The sequence below is a fragment of the Poeciliopsis prolifica genome, unplaced genomic scaffold (genome assembly GCF_027474105.1).
Source record: "Poeciliopsis prolifica strain line A6 unplaced genomic scaffold, Auburn_PproV2 SCAFFOLD012, whole genome shotgun sequence".
In the NCBI taxonomy this organism is placed as follows: Eukaryota; Metazoa; Chordata; class Actinopteri; order Cyprinodontiformes; family Poeciliidae; genus Poeciliopsis; species Poeciliopsis prolifica.
Genome location: NW_026562387.1, coordinates 883000 through 907258, shown reverse-complemented (window position 1 = coordinate 907258; position 24259 = coordinate 883000). Strand labels below are relative to the sequence as shown.

General features: G+C 37.7%; 1 protein-coding gene and 1 pseudogene across 1 annotated transcript; both read left to right on the top strand.

The window, feature by feature from the left end:
- The first annotated feature begins 2139 nt into the window (after positions 1–2139).
- LOC129364780 (C-C chemokine receptor type 8-like) lies at positions 2140–7718 on the top strand (annotated as a pseudogene).
- Positions 7719–9832: 2114 nt separating this feature from the next.
- On the top strand, positions 9833–19641 carry LOC129364526 (C-C chemokine receptor type 8-like). The gene is made up of 4 exons (XM_055037194.1): positions 9833–9873; positions 15659–15772; positions 15927–16106; positions 17822–19641. Exons 3-4 carry the CDS (start codon positions 15940–15942, stop codon positions 18660–18662), a joined length of 1008 nt encoding a protein of 335 aa, XP_054893169.1. The 5' UTR covers positions 9833–9873; positions 15659–15772; positions 15927–15939; the 3' UTR covers positions 18663–19641.
- Positions 19642–24259: the final 4618 nt, after the last annotated feature.

Sequence of the window (24259 nt, the reverse complement as noted above, 5' to 3'; positions counted from 1 at the left end):
TGTGGTGTTAGAGTTGATGTGACAAGACGGCTGCAAACAAGATAAAGGGGAAAGTGTTTGACTACAGAAGATTTATCTGGTGGAGTGCAGTTGACGACTTCAAAACCAAGACCAGCAAACCAAGTGGCTTGGAAGTGGCTTTATGAGGAAATTATACACCAGTTGCTACACCTTGCCAACCAAGGTGTAGCAACTGACTAAAAGTATTCATACTCATAGTCCGATCTTATTAGTCTACAAGGAAAAGTTGCTCAGTCAAAGGTTTGAGCAAGTTGAAGTTCTTATTTCTGAAAATACTTCAGAATTCAAGAGAAAGAAAGTGTTTTCTAATAGTGCTTTACTGTATTGTTTTCTGAGTGCTTTTACAGAACAATATAACTTGTTGAAAAAAGTCAAAAGATGTGCTGACATGTAGAATCACTCTGCTCTAAAAACAAACAGCAACACTTCCCACAAACAGCAACATCGGTCTCAGTCAGGCTTTGTCCAAATTGAAACCGATCCACACAGACTCTGTGCAGCCAAAAGTGCATCTACAAAATACTGCAATCCTTTTATGCCAATTATGACGTTACTATATGCAACATTATAATTAATATAGAAGCTTACTAACATCAAACATGGCGCTGACTTGACATATTTCCAAATCCCAGGTATGAGCAGCGACTGTGATTGATTCCCCTTCTTGTAAAGAGCATAGCATGAGGCCAATTGTATTTCAGTGAAGAAAAAACAGTAAAAGCAGACTGCAAAGCTACGCTAAGCCAAAAGGAACGACAAACGACAAGCTTCCTGGAAATGTCGTTGAAATAGTTATATTTTTCTTTGAAATGTGTGTTTTTACATATCTGTGACAGCCAATCACCAATACCATCCTCCTCGCTCTGATTGGTTGTTTCCAGTTAGCATGGCATGAGAAAGACAATCTGTGTCACCACTTTCAGTGGTGCTAAAAACTGTCACATAGTCATAGTTTCAACACGTATGTAAGAAACATAGTGGAGTAAATGTACAACAGCTGGAAATGTAACACAGAGATTTATGGACTAAATCTATTGCATCCAGAAAGTATCAACAGCCCTTCACATTTTTCACATTTTGCTGTGTTAGATCCTTTTATTTCCAAATTGTATTTAACTGATCTCCCTCCTCAAAATTCTACATGTGAATAACCCATTTTGACAGTGTGGAAATTGGAGTCTTTTCCAATGGTTTAAAGACAGCAAGGCGGATGTTCTGGAGTGGGAGAGTTTAAGCCCAGACTCAACCTGATAGCTGTCAGCCAATCCTCACTCATGGAATAGCTTAGACAGAAAGAATAAAGGAAAGCTTTGTCTTGATGTGCAGCATTGAGACCGATGCACACAGATTCCGTGCATCCACAAAATACTGCAATCATTTTTATGGCATTTTATGGCAAATATTTCTTGGTCATTTTTTTAGAAATCAGTTTTCAGTTTGACATTTAAGGTTTTTGTGTACGTTTTAAAAGCTCAGTTTTGTTGATCTTGACTGATTTATGAAAGCAATAAAAAAGCGTAAAACATCCGAGGGGGTGGACAGGTTTCATAGGCAATCTAACCTAAAAGTGCAAATACAAATGTTCTGCTGTAAAGAAATGCCAATGCATTTCTCTGTATGATGTGTCCACATTTCTGTCAAGCTTACAATAATAATAAATGAAATAATAAGCACTGATCAAAACAATTCCCACTGTTGCTTCAGGTAATGTCACATGTTCCTCAGTGTGATTCTGTCTGTTACCATGTCAGAAATAAACACGGAAAGGAAGACCACAAGTTGATACAGTCAGGCTCTTCTCTGCAAACCTTTCCGCTGCCGAGCATCTCCCTGAGCATCTCTTGATAATCTTTATCTTGTTTGGAGGACAGATAAAAACTTCTAATATAACTCATGTCAGAAGAACATCTTGACCATATCCTGTCATAGAATTATCAGATGAACTGCTCAAAAGCCATAGAGATGTGGTGTACCAAAGTTGCAGCTATTACTGAAGAATTTTGTTATATAAGATGTGTTTGGAACTGTGTGCAGACTGTGTCAAGTTCTGTGTTATCATGTTCTGAAATCAGGCAGAGACATGCGCACAGAGTCTCCATCGAAACTTCCTTTCTTTTGGTGAGACAAGCCGCTTAATATCAGACGGACTTTCGCAATCATAGCCCGAAGCTTCTTGGTCGGATCACTGGTAAGAAAAGTAATTGCTGCTTTTGAATAATGCCTTTTTTCGCAGATTTCTATATTCTATTTGCTTACTGTAACATGGTTTCAAAATTATGATTTCCAAATCTCAACACATGGCATAAACTGTGAATTCTGCTTTTGACAGATTTCACACAAAGATGACAGAAACAAACAATAGTTATGCTACCAGCTACGCCTCAGAGGAGCCAGTTGAACTGTGTTTGAGGGATGATGACAACAAACTGGGAGCAAATCTGTCGTACATTTACTACTTCATGTTTGTCTTCAGTGTTATCACCAACCTGTTGGTTCTGGTTATCATCCATCGGTGAGTTATATATATATATATATGTATAAATGCTAAACCCTTATATACTCATAATAGATGAATGTGTTAGCTCAAGGTCTTGCATGAATCTCTGACAGAAAAAAATGAGCTTATTTTTACATTATTAACTCAAAGCTTGTATTATAAAATCCTCAAACAATTTTACTTACTCAACAGTGGGTGAAATAAGTGCTGAGCACTGTATTGTTGTCACCAATTAAACATTTCCAAAAGAGGAGATTAACACAAAATTCACATCAGATGATGGAAACAACTCCAGCATTCCACGACAAATTAAAATTCAACACAAATTATGGGTAAATGTTAGGTTTATTTTGTTCCCCAACCTGCAAGAATCAACCAAAAACACAAGTTACTTTTCTGCAGAAGAGGGGAGAAGAGCTGCCAAACGCTGTCTGGGATCAACTCCTCCGGCTCTCAGTCCCCAACTGCATTTTATTATGTTAACAAACAAAGGGGTTGGTCATTTCACAGAGTCACACATTCTTCCGTGGACATGCCATTACTAGGACCTAAGGATGACCTCTATAAATCCACCCCTCAGGACACAGTTAATAGTTAACACAGCTTTTAACACAAGAATGTATAAACATTTCTAACCCTTAAGGAAACACCTGGAGAAACAGCTAAAAGTATACCATAAAAAAAAGGAGTCAAGAAAACAACACACAGAATATTATGAAAACATAACCTTTCAAATAGAAGTAAATGAACTTAGAGAAAGTAAATGAACTTAGATAATTTTCATAACAGTAAAACATTGGAATAAAAGGAAATATTCCTCAAGAAATTTCCTATTATGAAGATTCCTCATGTGACTTTGTTTTGCAACTGGAGATGTGCTGGCACAGAAAACAAGCTTTCATCAAGAGAAACATACAAATCTATATATTTCCCTGTTGCTAATAATCAGGGGTATTGCAACAGGAAGGACGTCCTCCATAAGATACCCGCCATGTCCATCATGCACAGGGCTGGAGGTTGGCGGAGGCTGCTGTGTGAGGGCGACCCAATGGTGAAAGGACAAAAGCAGAGCATGTTGCCCTGTTCTGACAATGCTTTAGCAACTATTTGTTTTATTTGATTCTAACTAATAAAAGCTCATTTAACTTTTAAGAAAATTATTGTCAGACATTGAAGCCATTCAAATATAATCAAGATTGTTGTTTCTCTCAACATTTGGACATGTAGACAATCCAGTCTAGCAGTTGTACTTGAAGGCACCACTAGAGATTTCCCTAGTGGCGACTGTGGCTGTGTGGCAGAGTTGTCGTCTTGCAATCAGATGGTTGTAGGTTCAATTCCAGCTTCCTCCTGCCATATGTCAATGTGCCTTAACCCCAAATTGCCTACCGGTCTGCATATGGGTGAATGTGACGCTAGTGTAAAGCGCTTTGAGTGGTCAAAATGACTGGAAAAGCGCTATATAAGTTCAGTCCATTTACCATTTAGAGTTCAGCAAGAGGGAAAACATTGTGATGTCTGACCCCTTGTCACAATCCCATGGATCTTTGTTGGATGTCTGCCATTCCTCCAGTGACTGAGTAAAGGTCACTGGTGGTTTACGCTTGGCTCAAGTGGGCAATGGAGTTCAGTTTAGACAAAGCTATTTATTTAGTCAACATCGTATATCAACCATTATGTATTAAGCTTTGGTTTAAGAATCTTTGGAATACAAACTCCAGGGATATGTGAGAACCTCTCTAAGAGAGCTTTAAAGAGCCAAACAATCTGTAATGTGCATTGATACAAACAGAGGAAAGCTAGCATCCACAGTCCTCCTTATTTTCCCTCTTGAGGGTCCAGCCAATCAGAGACAAGGAAAGTAATATGCTGCTCCTCAATTGGCTGCTTTGCATATGCCAGACAATAGCATATCGAGTGGCATTGTATCAAGGGTTTTCAGTTTTCCAAACTGAATTTTATTTGAACACCTTAAATTAAAAATTGTCATGTTCGGCGTTTTTCTGTGTTTGATTTTGAGTTTTTTTTGTGTCCTGAGTCTCCTCGCATTCCTGTCTTCTCCTTGATTACTCCCAAGTGTGTCTCCTCTCCTTGATTACTCTCTGTCTATTTAATCCCTCCTGTGTCCTCTAGTTCACATCTCATTTCATCGCAAGTTTAGCTGTGTGCTGGCCCTCGTAAGTCTGGTGTTAGTGTTCAGCGCTGGCTTCCGCTCCGCTCTGCTGTGCTGCCTGGATTCTGGACTGTTTTTGGACATTTTTCATCATTACACCATCATTTCACTGCAACCTGGGTCTCATAGTGTCTGCCATTATCATTAATTTGGAGTTTTGTTCCATAGAAAAATCCACAAATAGGTGATTCTGGGGGTCCACTGTAGCAGATGATAGTTATAGTGAATGCTTTGTTTTGGTGTTTTTTTTTTTTTTGTTAAAAATGTTGATAAAACTGAATGTGTAAAGGTTTAAAGCTATAGCATATTTGGCTCATGTGCATCCCGAACTGAAATACCTGGACTGAAAATATTCGGTATGAATACCTGCATCATTAAACCCCTTATTAACATCCAACTCTGCTTTTGACCTCTCCATTATGTTCTCCCTGACCTATCTGCTGTGTTCCTTCGCCTTCATGTTGCTGTTTATCCACTCTTGTTCTCTATTGGACCTCTGAGGCCTCCATAGACATCATTTCTATTTGATACTGCTTCCCACGGCCCACTGCTTCCAAGTGGGCCGTGGGAAGCAGTATGGATGAATATAAGAAAAGAACAGTTACACAAAAATGTATCACTTTAAAAATGGTTGGTGGTGTGTTTTGTTGCAACCTGGTAGTGTGAAATAAACTTTAGTGGAGTTTGAAAACCCAATATGTGTTTAGGTTTATGTCTGGTTGAACGATGCGTGTTTTTTTTTTTTTTTTCTTTTCTGGGGGGAATTTATTGCAATCCGTCGGGGGCCTAGTAGATCTTTGGAAACCACTGGATTAAACAATATATAAACTTGGAATGGTGAACAAGCTGAAACGTTTTCTGCTTTTTAACAATATTCCACAAAATTATCACCTTTGGAAACTGAACCAAGAATTTCACCTTAATGTTTTCTTCGACCTGTGGAAGTTTGAGAATGTAACTATGCTTCCAAAATAACTTAATAGCTTTAAAATCTTCCCTCCAGGTTTGAGAAGCTGTACACTGTGATCAACATCTTGCTGGTCAACCTGGTGACGTCGTCCCTGATCTTGATGAGCAGCCTTCCCTTCCAGGCCGTCTACATGCAGATGTCTACATGGATTTTTGGCTCAGCTATGTGCAAGATTGTCTTCAGCGTCTACTACCTGGGTTTTTACAGTTCTGTTTTCTTTCTAACTCTGCTAACACTTGACCGTTATCTTGCTTTTGTACATGTTATGCCTGTAGTACATGTAAGGAGTCGACGCAATGCAATCATTTCCTGTGCAGTGGTGTGGGTGATCAGTGGTGTGGCTTGCATTAGGCCCATGATCCTGCATGGCACCTTCAAGCATTGGGCACTGAGCACTGTGAGGAGTTTGCTCACATTGATGGTATGAATGTAGAGATGCTCAATAGATCCGGATTTTATATTCAGCTTTTTGTCTTCTTGATCCTCCCTCTGGCTGTTATCATATTTTGTTACATTAGGATTGTGGTCACCATTAAAAAATCCCGATCAACTGCTAAATTCCATGCAGTCAGGGTGATATTTATGATCGTAGTGTTGTTCTTCATCTGCTGGATCCCATTTAACATCGTAGAACTCCTGCATTATAAATACGAGTCTGATTTGAGCTGTGAAGCTAAAAAGAGTCTCGGTTACGCTCTTCATGTCACCCGCAACATGGCGTACATTTACTTCTGCATCAGTCCAATGTTTTATACATTTGTGGAAAGGAAATTCCAGGAGCACTTCAAACAGCTGCTGGTGAAATGGTTCCCAGGCCTAAAAAGGCACATTTTGGTCAACGAAGGCGACAGAACAGCAATTCCCACGGTAGGAACTGAATACAGTGATGGTAAGCAAAGTGAGAGTTTCTTAAACACTCCTGAAAAAGCTCTGTGAGTTTGCTCACATTTCCACCGAGTCAACAGAGAGCATAGAAACGAGGGGGGAGGCTTTCATCCTAAAAAACACTGCATGATTGTTACATGCAAGAAAACGTTCTATGAATGGTTCTTGCACTTTATTTTGACATAGTAAGCACCTTAATAAATTCATTAAATAGAGCAATAGTCATCAGACTGTCCAGACTGAAAGTATCTTTAGAGAAAAAAAAATTGCAGCTTTCTTCCCCTGCCTCTACAAGACTGATAAAAAATGTGTCAGTTTCTGTTTCAAGTAAAAAGTTAAGAAAAAGGAGATCCAAGATTTTGCTGAATTTGATATTTCTTTGAGTATCAAATAAATATTTGATATTTCTCATTTTGTATGAACGAAGCATCCCTTTTTATTATTGTGTTCTGTGTTTCTTTCAAAATGGGGAAGCGCTAAAAAAAGAGAACCACTTCAAAAGTTGGAGTTAAAAAATGTAATAATCATTTAATCATTATGATGTAAATTTGTACAAAAGCTTTGCATTTTGTAGGAATTGCTTGGCCTGAAATTCAGCTGGAATTGTTGCTATGAATATAAGATCAAAAATAGGGTTGGCAGTATTAGTCTCACTTTTATATTTCAACATTTTCATGGTCACATGCGAGGTTCTGATACTGCTCATGCAATGCCTTATGTATTACATAAGATGTTAGCAGTTTGTTTTGAACAGATGTGTAAGTTTTAAAAGAGCTCTTGTGTCAGCTTCCCAAACTCCAGTTTCTTAAAAATGTTTTAGATATGGACTCCAAATACAGTGCTAACAGGTGAATTTTCCACCAAAACATTTGGAGTCCACAGAAAAGTCGGGAGACGTTTCCAGTCACTGCGGCTGAAATGGAGTGGTTTAGGTCCAGTGATCAATTATTAGATCTGGTCATAAAAAGTCCTGTTAAACAGTGGCAACATGCCCTTCAAATCCTGTGCTTGTGTATGCTTTCTTCCAGAAACCTTTAGAGGTCGGGTTGGGCAGCAATGTATTAACATGACTTATTCAGGGTGCCGGGAAACAACAAAGATATTGATCGGAATATCAAACTCAGTATCAAACAGATTCAGATAAGTTGAAACCATGTTATGCATGTGTATGTGTGTGTTGCTCAACACCAATGTCTGTGGTTTATGTGAAGAGCAGATGATGTTGGGCCTTCATTGCGCAACGTTATCTTGCCGTGTCAGCATTTTGTGACTTAGAAGGCATTTTGTAAATATGCTGGCCAAAGCTGTAAAGAAAAATAAGTCATCTTTATTTTTATTTTTTAAATATCGGACAGCTTTTAGAAATGAAAAACAAAGCCTCTCCTCCCCATCAAAGAAGATTGAAGTCGGCACCATTCTGTCTCTTACTACAGAATCAGACACACGAGAAGAAATCAAGCAAAGGTGACTGAGTTTTCAGGAACACAGCTGAACGAAAAACGCTTGTCACAGATTTGACATGTTTATGCTGTGGACCTCCTGCAGTTAAAATATATGTAAATTTTTATATGCATGTTTTCCTTTAGTGTCTTTTGTCCTGTGATGTCAGGGCAATGTAAGTCTCAGTTTAGGGTTATCAATATTACTTCACTGCACAAAATGACATAGAGTAATCCATTTAGAGCATTACTCAGAAGATAGTACTACTGTATATTATCCTGTTAAGGCTTACTAGTGTATGTATGTATAAGACAGTATGTAATTGGATTCCACCCAGTCCTTGTTCAGTAATCAGCATGTGCTTGTTTTTGTTTTTGGAATATTTGTTGCAGAGAATCTGGAGTTTATTTCTCAGTTGTTTTTTCTGTTTTAATTTCTTTTTTCTTTTTCTTTTTTATATCTAGAAGTAAGAATGATCTGGCTCCATGAAAAGCCACATGACAATAATTTGTCATTATATTCTTCATGTTATTCATATGTTTTGCTATTGCACAATAAATGTATTGCTTTAAAAATAAGTCCTGTGTTTTATCTTACATGTTATTACTGAAATGAATCCTTCAAACTGACTGACTGAATATTGATCTTATGAAGTCCATCATAAGCTATGTTTACCAATTGATTTTTTTTAAATGAAAGAAAAAAAAATCAACTGAATTTAATTATTACTCAACAAGCTGAACTGAGAATCCACATAATGTCAACCAGGAGCCAATTATATGAAGACGAGGGACTGTGAGGAGAAATTAGTTCTACTGCAGAATCCATCAAATAGATCTGAGAAAGCCTGATTAATTCACAGCAGCTGCGTTTTCATCAAAAATGTGCATGAAACTTTGTCGTTTTTCCACTAACGTAAAAAAACAACAACAAAAAAACAATTTCACAATTGCAGTGTTTCTATTGAATAAGACTTTAGTAGCGCAATAAAAATCAAACATGAATAAGCTTGTTCATCCAATAATTCTTCAAAAATTATGCAGCACCATCATCCTCATCATTCCACTGCAAATGTTTTTCATTGAAAAACTTTTTTTTTTTCAAAATTGCTGCGTCTCTATTAAGCAAATTTATTTTGATTTAACTTTGCACCATTTTAAGGTCGATGGAAATGAAGCCAGTCTGAGTCAATCTGTTTCTTCAAACTCTTCTTGATTGTTGTCTACTTAGGAACACCTTGAAGGCCAGGGAGGAAACACACACACCCACGCACACAAACATGCACCGAACCCCCGAGGACAAAATAGCTGCAGCATAAACACAGAGGAGAGGCTGTCAAATTTCTGTTATCTACATGATGTGTTTCTGATTCCCTTTACATCGCAGTAAATCAGGAGATGCATTTTAATGCGCCTTCTTCGACAGATTAAAAGCACCTTTTGAAAACAACTCTTAACATAATATTTAATAATCCCACCTTTAATCTCCACCTCTTTTCACTGATGATCCTTGGAACAGAAACAACGCTGCAGAATTTTCAAAGAACACTTTATGTAACAATCAACATCTATAAGTGAACTTTTTCCTCCAAAGAGTTTTTGCAGAGCCAGTGATTCGTATTTTTGACAGTAGGCAGACAGGAAGAAGGGCGAGGAGAGGGGGGAAGACATGCAGCAAAGGTCGCCGGGACCGGGAGTCGAACTCGCAACGCCCACGCCGAGGACTAAGACCTCCAAACGCGGGGCTGTGCTAACCACTGTGCCACCCCATCACGCCCCGTCTCTAAGTGGACTTAAGCTGCAGCTCCTGCTTCATACGGTGAGATTTTTTCGACTCACGTAGAAAGCACACATCTCCTGAAAAACACTGACAGCAGTAATTATATGGGTGAGTCACATTTCCTTTGAATGATTTTAATGTTTTAACAATTTGGCTACAAAAATACTGTTCTTTTAATCAAATCAATTGCTTTCCATGCCACTTTCTCTCTGTGTATCATAAGCATGGCGGGCTGCCAGGCTTTACTTGCATCCCGGGCCGGATAAGCTTTGTGTGTTTATTTATTTTAAATATGTTTTTTACACGCCAGGATTAAGGGTTTACAGCTGAGGCTCTGAACTTGGTGCGGCAGCTTTCATTCAAAATGTTTTCTTTGGAAGACGTTCTTTTAGAGCAGGTTTTTCTCCACCAGCTTTTCTTTGATCTCTTTATGAAAGATGTGTTTTGGGACACACACCAACATACTCATCAACTATCAAGGCAGGTGAGAGTTGCAAGGTTCATGTACATATAACTCTGTGAACAAAGAATCACATGTGGCGTGTGTGCTTACACCTCACACACCCTCACTCAGTGTGTGTTCTGCATGCTCTAGCCTGTGTCTACACTTACAACTAAACAGTGAAAATAAATGAACCAAGCACCAGCCAGTCAGACAGGTCTCTGTCATCCAGAGTTTGGTAATCCTGCATTCGCTCAGAAAAAAAGCGAAAAACAAAAAAAAGACAACTAGTCACAGCCAGCAAAGCAAAACGATGCACCAAACGTCAGACAAACAGCTGGATTTTGGTAAACACAAGAAAACTTAACACAATAAATACTAGAGTTTTGTACCATAAGATAAGCATACTAATGTCCTTATTCCACATCCATTTTAGATAAGATTTCTTATGAAAGTTACTTTTCTTTTAAATGTGACCAACACTACATAGCTTATTTTAATGACAGATTACTTTATCAGGATTTAACTGAAGTGCATACATTTGTTATCATTTCTGATCTTAATTACCTTGTGTTTATCTTTTCTGTGACTTTATAGTTAGTAATAAAAGTTGTTAATAACATAATCACCTGATTATGGAGCCTAGCAGCTGCTGGAAGGAAGAATCTATGATAACGCTCCTTTGTGCGTTTCGAATGTAGCAGTTTGTCTGTAGCTGCATTTGTATAGAAATGCAGCTACAGACAAACTGTAACTGCATTTGCACAGAAAACATTCAACATTCTGCTAATATTGAAAAAAACAACAACATAATTTTGCAATTATGCTATTAGTTTTTTGCAACTAATAGCACATGAATAAGGCAAAAAACCTGGAACTCCCTCCTCTTCCCACCACTTTCTATCTTTGCTTTTTTTCCCCTTTTTTTACCCATAACAGGAATTGGTTTGTGATCATGTGACTCATGGGATGGTAGAAAATACATTAACTTCGAAGTGGCTGGAAAGAAAAAAAAACCTCATCCTTGCACAAGAACTTTTTAATGAAACAAAACCCAAGTTTTTCAACTTTGGGATATTTCTTTCCATTGAGCAAATTTATTTTTGTACTTCCAATTTGCACATTTTTGAGGTCAATGGAAACACAGTTAGTAAAGTTCAGAAACAGGTTCATGCATCATGTGGGGCACATTGTCCACACTGTTTAACTCAAGCTAAAACATTGATGCTGTTTTAGCTTGGGTTCTTCTGCCTCCCTCCACCTGCACTGGGTTAGGGGGGCCACCCTGGAGCGGCCCTGTCCAATGTGCTTAACTAACCACTTCCTATTGGATGGAGATAAGCTGCTGCTCTAATAGGCTACACTCTGAGTCAGAAATTTGACCATGAGGAGCGCCGTCCGCACTTTGATAGATCTCAATTTGAATGACGCTGGATGTCAAGTCATTAGGTGTAGCAGCGTTGACAGTATCACATTGTTTTCATGAATATGGTAAAGTGAATATTGTTGAATTCAATCACAAAAGATTATGAGTGGGTTTTTTGTTTCATTGTGAAACAAAAAAACAATGTGAAACAATGTGTTTCATTGTGATCAACATATTTATTGTTAATCACAATACAATCAACAATATTGTGATTTTTTTTCATGCATGGTTTTCATGCCTAAAGAATATGAAGTGTTGGGCAGGAATTTCCTGTTCCTGTTTTTCCAAGTGTTCCATGCAATTTTAGGAAAACAAAAGCTTACAACCATTATGCCCATTAACAGTAAACTTCCCAAATGACCCAGTAATCTTGCTAAGTGATGTCTGCCCTATTTTAGTCAGAGGATGTTCTCTGTGTGTGTATGTAGTGTATGTTTGTGAGACTTCTGACTCCACAAGGATTAACCAAAACTCCAAACAGTTGAGCTCTGGTGGGGCTGCTGGTAATGGGGAGAAATTCACTTAGGGGAATATGCCCATTATGAAATAAGCCCTTATCAATGTTTGATGTAAACAGCTGCTCTATGTCTTTAGCATGACTAGATGGCGTGTCATAAAACAGAGCAAACAGAAGCAGAATGCAACATTTACAATTGGATGTTTTACTTGTTCTTCAGGTGTAAAAGTTAATCTGATTGATTGTAGCAGTTTTAGAATTAATATCAGAATCTATTACAAGTCTTTTCCCCATTATAGTCTTAGCTAAAATGGGTTATTGTCAGTTATTGATGTTTAGAAGGAGCTTAACTGTCGATTGTTGGACTTTTAATGTACCTGAAACTGTTTTTACCGTTGATCCAGTCAAAGTGCCTGATGAGGGATATGCTCCACAAATACTAGTTTTGTTTAGAAAGCATTTTCTAGTTATTTGAATTACTGTAGTTCTGGCAGATTTTGTAGAGTATTATGTAAATTTTTCCTTTGCATTAAGAAACTTTTTTCTCTCTCTTCATCTTCGTCTTCCTCTCTCACGCTTTCTCTATGGTCAAATTCTGTTTATTTTCCATTTGTTCAGTACCATTTTGTTTACAACACCGGGGACTGCAGGAAGCATTTGTCATCCATTTACTTACAAATCGACATTTGTGATTTCAACAAGCAATTAGAGTATGGAAAAGACCAGAAATGTTATTAGGTTTGCGTGCTCTCATAGTCATGAGAAATTAGAAGCAGCAACAGTGGAAAAGCTGTCAGTGCCCACATATTGTCTCTAAATGGACTAAGTGCAAGGGTGCTCAAGTTCCAGTTCTCGATAGCTACCATCCTACAACTTTTAGACTTGTCCTTACTCCAATAGCCCAGGATCAACTCTGAACAAACCTGCAAACAAGCCATTCATGTGACTGAGGTGTGTTGGAGCAGGAAAGCATCTGGAAGATGCAGGATGGTTTCTCTCGAGGACTGGACCCCTGATTTAGTGGTACAAAACAGGATGTTCACTTGACCTGTTAGAACCAACATGTGAAAAAACGTGTGAAAAAAATTGAAGACATTTTTAAGGGGGAAAACACTTTTTCATAACGCTGTACCTACACCATGATCTGATCAAAAAGACTGATGCCAGGCCAGTGGATGTGGAACATTGTGGTGAAGTGGGGCCTGAAGAATCATTCAACAGTGAAAACTTGACCGATAGAGAACATCATGCTGCTGGACCTTTGTGGGTAGTGGAGATCAGGGAGACGCGAAAGACTTATTCCAGTGGGAAGAATGAATGAATACATAGTTCTCTGTTCATTTTCTCTGTCTTCCCCCTTAACATCTAGTGATTGCTTACCTTCAGAACTAAATGGATGTTGATGGGAACTGAAAGAAGATGCAATGAAAGAATCTTCCCAGCAATCAAAGCATGAATCTCAGCTCCCCCTTCTGAGAGTGATGATTATTGATCCTTTGACTCATGATAAACATCAACAACTAGTTTTAGCTAAGACTATAATGGGGAAAGACTCCTAACAGATTCTGATATTAATTCTAAAACACCAACAACCAATCAGATGGACTTTTACACCTGAAGAACAAGTAAAATATCCAATTGTAAACAGTGTCACAGTCAGGCTTAAAAGGTTGTGTTCCATAGAAAAAAATTTTTTTCAGTGAAAAGAAGACATATAAGTATATGCATCTTACACTGAAAAAATGTTTTCTTTATGAAGATTTTTTTGTTTTTGGCGTGGGAGGGGTGGGGGCCGTCTTTTTTATTCTTTGACTGAAAATACTGTGATTTTATACCGATAAAATCACAGTATTTTATCACTGTGATTACGTGACACAGGAATAAATCCTTCATAGCAATCCCAGTAAAAATGTTGCTGATTTTTGCACTGCAATACCTCCCACTTCGGAAGGTGTAAAATATTAGCATAAACTGCAGTGGAAAATAAAACATAGAATTGATTTCAAATGCCAGAAATCATCTGTCGTGCTTCTCAGACCAACAGCAGGTCTGAAGTGAGGGCAGATGGGGAAGTTGGGGGACTTGGGTGGGTCAGGGATTGAATGGGGAGTGGGTTAAGCCTGTGGGTGGTGGGAGAATTTAGTTCATCCTGTTCCTTGGGTCGAGTTGGTCTGTGAAGTCTGTAGGTCCTGCACAGTTGGTGGAATGAGTCTCAGTCTTGTTGAGACTTTTCCGGTGTGAACTCGCTGAAGGAATGGCGCTCCTGCTCTGGCTGGCCTGTGATGGCTTTGGGGGTCCCTGAGAGAACTTTATGCAAGACCATGGCTGAATGGATTGTCTGTGCAGAGCCTGACATCCCCTGAGTACACAGCGTAATAAATCTGATGTGGTGCACTATTCTCTCAGAAATGCTTAGCTGACATAGTTAGAAGAAAACATTAACACAAAATTTCTGCAAAGGTTCTGAACGCTGAAGTTAATTATAATTTTTTGTGTTGCAATGATTGTAAAAAAGTCTTTGCACTTCAGCTCTTTTCTCCACAATGTTATGTCAGATACCAGGCGTTCTTTTCAATAGTTTTGATGGGTAAATGTTGCATTTCTAACAACATTTACCCAGTTTCTAAACTGGAAACCTTTTAGCAGCCTGCTGGGCACAATTAGATTATTGTACTTGCATTCTTTATTCAAATTTATGCCAGCTGCTGCCCAAACTGTGACTCTGTATACTCCATTTTTTGGAAAGAAGGTTGTTGGGTGTGTAACAGTTACTTTGTAGCTGCAGGAAAAGAGTCAACATGTTTTCAACATGATCATCAAAACCAAATTATTCTAGAAATCTCAAAAGCTAACAGCCTGAGTCAACAGATATTCCCTGGAACGTGGAAATGCATGTTGTCTTCAGTTTCATGCACAGACAATCTTTTCATGCGCACTCTCAGATCTCTGATACCACAACTATTGTTAACCCCAAATTATTCAAACACCTGGCATATTTTGGTTTAAACATTTTATCTAAAAACTAGATTTTTTTCAAAATTGGTATGTTTCCATAAAATGTTCACTATTCTGCCAAATTTGCTTTTTGCATTACAGTTTTAGTGTCTACTTCTAGAAACAGTCCAAGAGTAAAACAACAAAAACAAAACAAGAAAAAAAAAAAAAAAAAAAAACGCACCCTGCCATTTTTGGGAATATGTAAATGTTCTGTTGGTGTCTGCAAAAGAACATGTTTCACAAGCCTCTAAATCACAGGTGCCAAACTCCACACCAGGAGGGCCACTGGCCTGAAACTTTTAGATGTGCCTCTGCTGCACCACACCTAAATAGAATGATGACAAGAATAATGTGCCACAAATACTGTTTTTATTTTGCTGCCTTTTAAGTTTTAATGACAAATGAAAATATTTGCTGAAGTACTTATCGCTGGAGTAATTTATTTACTAGGCTAATTTATTTAAAATCCTCTGATGCCCCAGAGGATTTTTCATGAAAGCTGATCTCACTGAAGCTGTTTCCATGTCCTCTTATGGTTATGTCATTACAGTTTTTTCTTCATGCAAAACAGGCTCAGATGAGTTCACAGACACTCCAGTCCAACTGTCTTCATTTTGGTACAGGAGCTCTGTTAGACTCAGAGAGATTTTCAGAGTCACTGCTTGAAGCTGCTGTCAAACACGAGGTAAGAAAATTCATTCTAGATTTTGATTTTATCTTACATACAATCTTCTCTCATACAGTTGTGATTTAGTTATGCTCTGCTTTTTGTAGATTACCATAAAATATTGTATGACCTCTAACTGACAACATGACTTTGTGAATTCTACTTTTGACAGATTTTACACAAAGATGACAGAAACAAACATCAGTGATATTGCCAGCAAAGCCCCAGAACCTGAGTTTCCACCATGTAACAGGGATGATAACAAAGTGCGTGCAAATCTGACTTACATTTACTACTTCATGTTTGTCTTCAGTGTTATCACCAACCTGCTGGTTCTGGTTATCATCCACCGGTGAGTAAATCACTGTTTTATTTTTTTTACAGTAGTTCCAGACACTACTGTAAAAACCTTAGAAGAAAAATAGAACGTTAGATCTTTGTGTTTGGCTGTATTTCTTGCTTTCAATTTAAATAAGTTTTCATTTTGAATGGAACCACTTGTGGTGCAAAGAGAAGCATGCTTCCTTTAAGGCACGCAAAGTTTACAGAAAATATGATATACATTAATACAAACTTTTATCATAATTTCTTCCCTACTTATCAAACATTTACATTGACTAAAAAGTAGGATAGTCAACGTTGATGCGCTAACACATGCGATTAATCTGAACATTACATGACTCAGATTAATCAAACTACTATTTTGACTGAAAAGCTTATAGTTCACAATTATGGGCTTGACACATTGAGTGAAAGACAAACGTTTTCTGAGAGAGCAGACAGCAACAAAAGTTGAAAACGTTTCAACTCTTTTGCTGCAAGTACAGCTATGTGTACGCTCAAAATCTTCCGAGCACAAATTACTCTTGTTGCTCAGGTGGGTGACAAGACTTTTTCACTGATTGACAGAACTAATATTAAAATACTTTAACTCTTTCGATGTTGATCAAATTGATATATTCGCTTTTTGCTGTTTGATGTAGACACAATTTCTAAGAGGAAATTTACAGGCTACTGTAAAGTCTTCAAAGCACTTCACTTTTTCCAATGTTATGTTACAATCGTATTCCAAGATGTATTAAATTAATTTCTTTCCCCAAAAGTGTACACATTAATACCCATTAGAATTTTTTGGAGTGTTTTGCAACTGTATTAAAAGTAGAAAACCAATAAATCGCATCGGTATAAGCCTTGGGTTAATACTTTGTTGATCCACCTTCTAAAGCAATTCCAGTCTCTCACCTTTTGAACTTGATGCCTTCAGCTTTCCTCTCCTTCCTTTAGCAGTTTGGCTCATTCTTCTTTGCAGTTTTTCTGATGGAGCTCCATCCAGCTCCATCTGATGGAGCTCCATCCAGCTCCATCAGGCTGGATGGAGACGTCAGTCAGTTTCAGATCTCTCCAAAGATGTTCATTCAAATTCAGTGGTTCTGAAAAACCTTTCATATTTGGCCATGTGCTTTGCGTCGTTGTCTGACTGTGAAATGAATTGCAGCTTCAGTCTTTGGTCAAGATGCTCTGGAACGACTTTGTCACTGTACATTGCTGCATACAGTTAGATGATATTGGATAGGTTACCTCCAAACATGTCACCTGGCTTTAAGTTTAACCTTTGTCTCATCTGACTGGAGAATCTTATTTCTCTGTTCTGAGAGTCTTTCAGATATGGATCTCTCGCAGTCACCACATGGCTGGAGCAGCAATGAGCAGCCAGGGCCGCCCAGTGCTGCTTACAGCTTCACTTTTCCAGGAGTCTGCAATAATTATATTTAGGAAGTTTGTGCTGTGATAGTAACAGTGGGTGAAAATCGGCATAATTTGTCCCAAAAGGTTTGTCAAGAAGAGATAAAAAAATAACTTTCATTTACACATCATGGCCAAAATTTTGAATTCCAAACAACGAATGAACTAAACTTAATTAAAATTTTCTGGCTAACATACACACAGATCTTCTATGAAAGGTACTTCAGTCTTGTGTAAAATTAAAGCTACTGATAATAATTTGTGCTCTGACTGTTGGAGAATTGATGTTTGTACCAAACTAACACTTTACAATCTTCCCTCCAGGTTTGAGAAGCTGTACACTGTGATCAACATCTTGCTGGTCAACCTGGTGACGTCGTCCCTGATCTTGATGAGCAGCCTTCCCTTTCAGGCCGTCTACATGCAGATGTCTACATGGATTTTTGGCTCAGCTATGTGCAAGATTGTCTTCAGCGTCTACTACCTGGGTTTTTACAGTTCTGTTTTCTTTCTGACTCTGCTAACATTTGACCGTTACCTTGCTTTTGTACATGTTATGCCTGTAGTACATGTAAGGAGTCGACGCAATGCAATCATTTCCTGTGCAGTGGTGTGGGTGATCAGTGGTTTGGCTTGTGTCCAGCCAATGATTCTCCATGGTGTCTTTTCCCAAGAAGACACTGAGCACTGTGAGGAGTTTGCTCACATTGATGGTATAGATCGAAAGATGCTCAATAGATCCAGATTTTATATTCAGCTTTTTATCTTCTTGATCCTCCCTCTGGCTGTTATCATATTTTGTTACATTAGGATTGTGGTCACCATTAAAAAATCCCAATCGACTTCTAAATTCCATGCAGTCAGGGTGATATTTATGATCGTAGTGTTGTTCTTCATCTGCTGGATCCCATTTAACATCGTAGAACTCCTGCATTATAAATACGAGTCTGATTTGAGCTGTGAAGCTAAAAAGAGACTCGGTTACGCTCTTCGTGTCACCCGCAACATGGCGTACATTTACTTCTGCATCAGTCCAATATTTTATACATTTGTGGGAAAAAAATTCCAGAACCATTTCAAACAGCTGCTGGTGAAATGTTTCCCACAATTACAAGATCATATTTCTTTCAACACAAACAACACAACAACAAGAAATTTGTCTTAAGAAGTGAGTTTATCTCTGAGTTTGTCATCATTCACTCTGAGTCAAAACAAATACTTACTTACAACTGCATTCATGCTTTTTAAATTTCAGACCATCTTTTCTGGCTATAACAACCCTCACTTTGACCTAATGTATTGTTATCATACTGAAAAATATTTGTGGATATTAGTGCAACTAAAGCTCATGATTGTGAGTGTTTATGTCATACAGCTAAGCCTTTTGAATCATTTCATGATTTGTTTACAGGTCTACCATGCAGTTCACACACCTTATGGCCAAGTTTCAAAATGCAGCTTGCAAAAGAGTAATAAAGGAGACAAAGCAAATAAATAGACAACAGACTATTTAAAAAAAATAATAAATTTTTTGACCTACATAAAAAATGCTATTTTGAGGCAAACGACAGGGAAACATGGTGGATGTGAAGATGAATGAAGGTAATACTGGAGGAAAATCTGTTAGAGCAGAATCCTGGTCCTAGAAAGGAACCATCTAACAGGCTTTAGATGCATCCCTGCTCATACACAACTCAATCAAATAATTACTTCTTTAGCATCACATTTGACAAAGGCGTGGTAACGATCCATTCATTTGATTCTGATGTGTGTGAACAGCACACACATCAGAATCACACCAAAGCTTAGAGGAGAAAGGGCCTTCTATGTTTCTGCCCCTAAGCTTGGGAACGCGCTACCGTTAAACATCTGACAGGCTCCCTCACTGTCCATTTTTTAAAACCTGTCTGAAAACGTATTTTAATCAACTGAGCCCAATGTTCCCTCTAATTGTTCATATGTCTGGGCGTACACACAAGCTTCCTGGGCACACTGCGGACCACTGTGAGCATCATCAGTGTACACAGCGTGGCCACGCACAAGTATCATAAATCTGGGATCATAGAAAGTTGCATTGCTTATTAAAAAATCAAATTACATCAGCAATTTTCATTCTTTTGCTTTGAATTTAAGTGATTTGCTCAATTAAAATAAAAAAAAAAGAAAAGAAAACATTGCTGTTCATGAGATGCATGCTATAAGTAAGAGTCCTGCTTCAGCCAGGGTGAGAAATGAGACATTACACCTTTCAGACATAAATGTTTGTTCATATTAAAACATTCACATTTTGCACAATGAAATGTTTTCTGTAGCTTGTGATGCAGTATAAATTCTTGTAAAATATTTAATTACAGTTTTTTTTCACGTCTGCCCTTCTCACTTCTTCTCACTTCTCCAGTGGTTGTACACTTTGCCCAGGTTGATGGTCAGTCTGCTTCTTGCTATATCTACTTGAATTCAGCATATTTGACTGTTAATGGCCTCATAATCTGTGGGTGGAGGAGAATGGCCTCATACTTCTTTGCCAGTGTACAAATGTCTGCTTATCTATAGTCAAAAGTCTGAACTCAACATTTCAATATCAATGCAGACCATTCCTTTCATTTGATTTGATTCCATTTGATCTTAGAAGAAGTGAATTTATTTTTTTTTACTTTGGCTTGGTGAGTGGATGTCCCACGTAGACATAATAAGGTGATGGCTTTCACGTTTCCTAACTCTACCGCACTATTCTCACCTGCACGGCGCTATGACCAAGGCACGTAACCCACGTAGCCCAGGTTGATGGCTGATTGGCTACACAGCCAATCAGCACAATGCTGATTGGCTGCGTAGCGAAAGTGAACCGTATCGTATCATTGGCTGGATTCCTGTCACTCACTGAGTTCGATCGCAAAGTAGTACGGAAAAAAAAAAAATTTATTGGTCCATAGTCAACTGATGTCTGAGCTCAATGTCCACTTTACGTTGGACTTTATTTTATGCACTACATAGATTTTCTTGTGCGCAGCTTAGAGGGAACACTGACTGAGACCTGATCTCACTCATTTTATTGGTGTTGATCCAACTTCATTTTTATGCTTTCTTTATCATATTTAACCATTACTGATATTCAACTTTGTTTCAGTTGCAGTTGGTGTTAAAGTGTTCATAAATGAAGTTGATGTTTATGATGACAATGACATGACTTAGAACAAAGTGTGTAAAATAGATCATAATTTACACAATACACCAAAATTCTAAATTTAGAAATTTACAGATAATCTCCCGCTAACTTGCAAAGAGGGATTGATACAAAATGTAGAATCAATATAAGAAAGAGTCATAATGCTTCTCTATAAATATATTAGCCAAATCTCTCATTATATTTTGTGCTGTTCTTTAAAAATGCTTTAAAGTAGTACAAGCTAATAACTCCAAAAAACATAAACAAACACTACCAAAGCAATGCCAAACAATCTCTCTCTAAAGATGAGGTGGAGGAGACCCAACACACTACGTAAGGGGTTCCCAAGTCCAGTTCTTGAGATCCACCAGCCTGCAACTCTCAGATACATCAGATGTCCAACACAACAATAAAATCAATGGCTCATTACCAGGCCTAGAGAGCTGAATGACTGCTGATGAGAGAGTTCAGACATTTGATTCAAGTGTGTTGGACCAGGGATATATTTCAAAGTTTGCTTGATCTTGAACATGGACTTGAGGCCCTCTGCACCGGAAAAAAAGAGAAGCAAAAGCAAAGCTGAGTAATTATTGGGATGAGTTTACTGGCAGAGGAAACATAACTGAGCTGAATGAGTGTTACTGAGAATCTGTGATTAAATGGAAAAGAATTTAAAATGGGGCCCTCTATTGTCATGTTCCCCATGTTACACACAGGAACATTTTTGGATTGGGTTTTTGGATGGGAAGCTTCACAGTCTGCTGTAACTCCAGTTCAAACACGATCGAGACACCAAACTCCAGGCTAATTTCCAATAACTCAGTTAACATGCTTACTTTGTAACCTTAAATGTACAGTAATCACTTCATTCATCAATATAATCGTATAAATCGAGGTGATTTTGTTTTCATGTGTTGTTTAGGGTGCTATGTTCAGTGACATCATAACAATTACAAAAAAAGATCTAACAAAAATCAGCAACAAGAAAAGCTTAACCAGCAACAAACCTGTATATTACATCTTGGTTGTGCTTTGTATATGAATCCACTTTATTTTTATCATTGATGAAAAAATGTCTGTCACATCTGTATTATAATGAAATTAACATCTAAATTATTTTTAGATGTTATAATTATATTCTGTTTTTTTTTTCTTTTTGTCTGCTGTGTGCTGAGCAACTTGCATCATGATGTTCTACAATGTATTTTATTTTATTTTTTGGTATGGAGTCGACAGTAAATTAAGATGTGAATAACTCATAAACGTTCCTACAGACTATGCTATTAATATGTATGGATATAATTTATTTTTGCTCTTGATATTAAATAAATATCTTTAAAACTGTAACTTGTTTTTTTTTCTGTAATATTATTGGGTATTCCAGGAGAAATTAGATTCTATTATGGTCTTTTTCTAATGGAAAAAGAAAAAAAAAGAAAGTCAGAATTATAAAATGATGAAGATGAGTAGAACCAAACAGATGAAGTGGATAGAGGTGGTATTAGGAGCTGGAGTTTTACTGCTGCCCTTAGCTTCATAAATGAAACAATGAATGACACTTACCTCTTGTTGGATTGCATGATCCAGAAAGTAGTTCTATTACTCTGTGTCCAGTCTGGTAACAACTGATCTGGTCTTTTTCAGGTGTCGGTCTGGGATTTCACATTCAGTACCAGTGTTCTGATTGTCTGCGCTACCCAGTGGCAGCAGCAGTAGCAGCAGCAGTAGCTCTGAATTCATCTAACTGAGTTGCTTCTCCTAGCAGCTGTAGCTCTGTATCTTTGGTCCTGTGTTGGTTCATGGTTTCACATTCAGTACTGGCGGCATTCGCAATAGCTCCTTTAACATTTGAGCGCTTGCTGTCTCTGATATTTCTCCCAGCATTTTTCACTCGCTAGCTACTGTTGGAGTTTAGGCATCTTAAAATCTTTCAGCACTGCATTTGGTTTTAGCTCAATCACCTATTAGACCCTTCATCAGTTTTGCTCCAAATCTGTCTTCTGGAGAGAAATGTTGAGGGCACAAATTGGTCTTTTGGAAGTTGTGTTCAGCTCTCTCCCATTGTGCTCTTTTCTTTTCACGTGGAAAGTGACCCAAACTTGCCACTCGCTGTTTTTTTTTAATAACAGCCAACGGTGACACATTGTGGCATTTTCTAAAATTACAGTCAAATGCAAAATGATAAACAACAATTCAGACAAAGTTTCTGTGTTTACGTTGTAGATTCGAGTACAGAACAGACCAAAACGTGTTATCTATTCAGCAGATGAACAGATGGCGACATCCATGGGTGAAAATATGACAAATGATGTACATTTTTTGAAATAATTATGAGTTTTTTCATGTCACAAGCAACAATTCAGATAACAGGAAAATTATATATTTAGGCCAAAATGTTGCACCAATCATTAGATTGCATAATTTACACATTAAGCAGTACTCAATAAGCCCAACAGAATAAATCTTCATAGAGGCAAATAACAAAGATGAACAAAGACATCTGGAATGACGTACACAACTGACATGTTTCACACATCCACACCGCCAGGGATGCTCTTTAAACCAAAATTATTCTGGTAAACTCAAAGCCTAACAGCTTGAATCAACAGATATTCCCTGGAACTTGAAGATGCATATTTGCGCTTCAGTTTCATGCCCAGACAACAGACAAGGACTTCCCTGCAGCAAACAGAAAGAAGCGGGGACAGACTACTGTCAGTCTCATACCTTATTTGGAAATGGGACCAATGTACTCTGGAAGTGAAGGGGGCGGTATTCTTATGTTATTTGCAGCTCCTGTTTTTATTTTCGTTTGAAATCTGCGATATATCTTTATCCTTAGGAAGGATTTTATCACTCTCAACATGTATTTGAACTTCTTTCTTTTATTTACTTCAGTGCAGCTCACAGTTTTTAACAAATTCTGTAACTTCTAAATCTGCTCCTCAGTCACTTCTTTTCAGGTCTCATACTGCCTCTAGTGGCATGTGGGTGGTGACACAACTAATCTAATTACATTACTAAATCAGAGTACCACAAAGTCTTTAATATTTACTATTAATTTCTGCATTTCTGGCACAGTAAAAGATAAGTTATGTTATAAAACACAATATTTTATAAAATTTTCTTAAGAATGGTGAGCTTAATTAAATGACATACATATTTAATTAGGTTTAAGTGTGTGCAATTGTTTCCTGCACATATTCAAATTTCTATCTGATGCCACATCTATTGTTAGACCCCACATTATTCAAACTCCTGGAACGATGGGTATAAATTGACTTTCATTTTCCAGCCTGCTTCTTATGACTGGAAATTATATGAAGATTTTGGAGTCTCATCTTGCATATGATTGGGAATCTGTGGAGGTAGTGAAATATCGGTGTGATGAGTTCCAAATAAAACATTAGAACTCATCAGTAAATGTAAAGAACTGGAGTTCAAATAAAGATTAGCCAGTAATTATTGAAAAATATATAAATAGCTTTTCTGTGTAATGTTCATACATACCAGTAAATAATATGTTTATTTAGGATAATCAGAAACAATAAAATATACTTTTTTATTAACCCTTTTGGTTTCTTGATCTTCATGAG

Bases quoted from the DNA above. Each gene is read 5' to 3' on its own strand.
- LOC129364526 (XM_055037194.1), top strand. From the start codon at position 15,940: ATGACAGAAACAAACATCAGTGATATTGCCAGCAAAGCCCCAGAACCT. The intron at 16,107-17,821 runs GTGAGTAAATCA...TCTTCCCTCCAG, and splicing joins GTTCTGGTTATCATCCACCG to GTTTGAGAAGCTGTACACTG.